This window comes from Eimeria tenella, genomic scaffold (genome assembly GCF_000499545.2).
Source record: "Eimeria tenella Houghton genomic scaffold, Eth_scaff2949, whole genome shotgun sequence".
NCBI classification, from domain to species: domain Eukaryota; phylum Apicomplexa; class Conoidasida; order Eucoccidiorida; family Eimeriidae; genus Eimeria; species Eimeria tenella.
In genome coordinates this window covers 1,779-2,009 of record NW_013542825.1, presented here as the reverse complement: position 1 = coordinate 2,009, position 231 = coordinate 1,779, and the positions used below count along the sequence as shown (strand labels likewise).

Sequence of the window (231 nt, the reverse complement as noted above, 5' to 3'; positions counted from 1 at the left end):
CTGCTGCTGCTGCTGCTGCTGCTGCTGCTGCTGCTGCGGGCGCGGCCTGCGCCGCTTCCTGCGCCCGAACTCGTCGAAAGCCTCGCCCTCCGAGTCGTGCTCCCGCCGGTCCGTCGGGTCCTGCAGGTCGAAGTGGCCGCCGCCGCGGCCCAGCCGGGGCTCCTCCGCGGCCGCGGGTTTGGGGGCGTTGCAGATGTTGCATGCAGCCCTGCGGGCCCAGTTGAGGTTGCC

General features: G+C 73.6%; 1 protein-coding gene across 1 annotated transcript in view; it reads right to left on the bottom strand.

The window, feature by feature from the left end:
* Window positions 1-202, bottom strand: part of ETH_00040090 (uncharacterized protein) — a gene marked incomplete at both ends in the record, with an annotated part of 1,195 nt that extends 993 nt beyond the window's left edge. Inside the window, one exon of the mRNA XM_013375660.1 lies at window positions 3-202. Coding sequence (XP_013231114.1) covers window positions 3-202 — 200 coding nt within the window. The remainder of the gene's footprint in view (window positions 1-2) is intronic.
* Window positions 203-231: the final 29 nt, after the last annotated feature.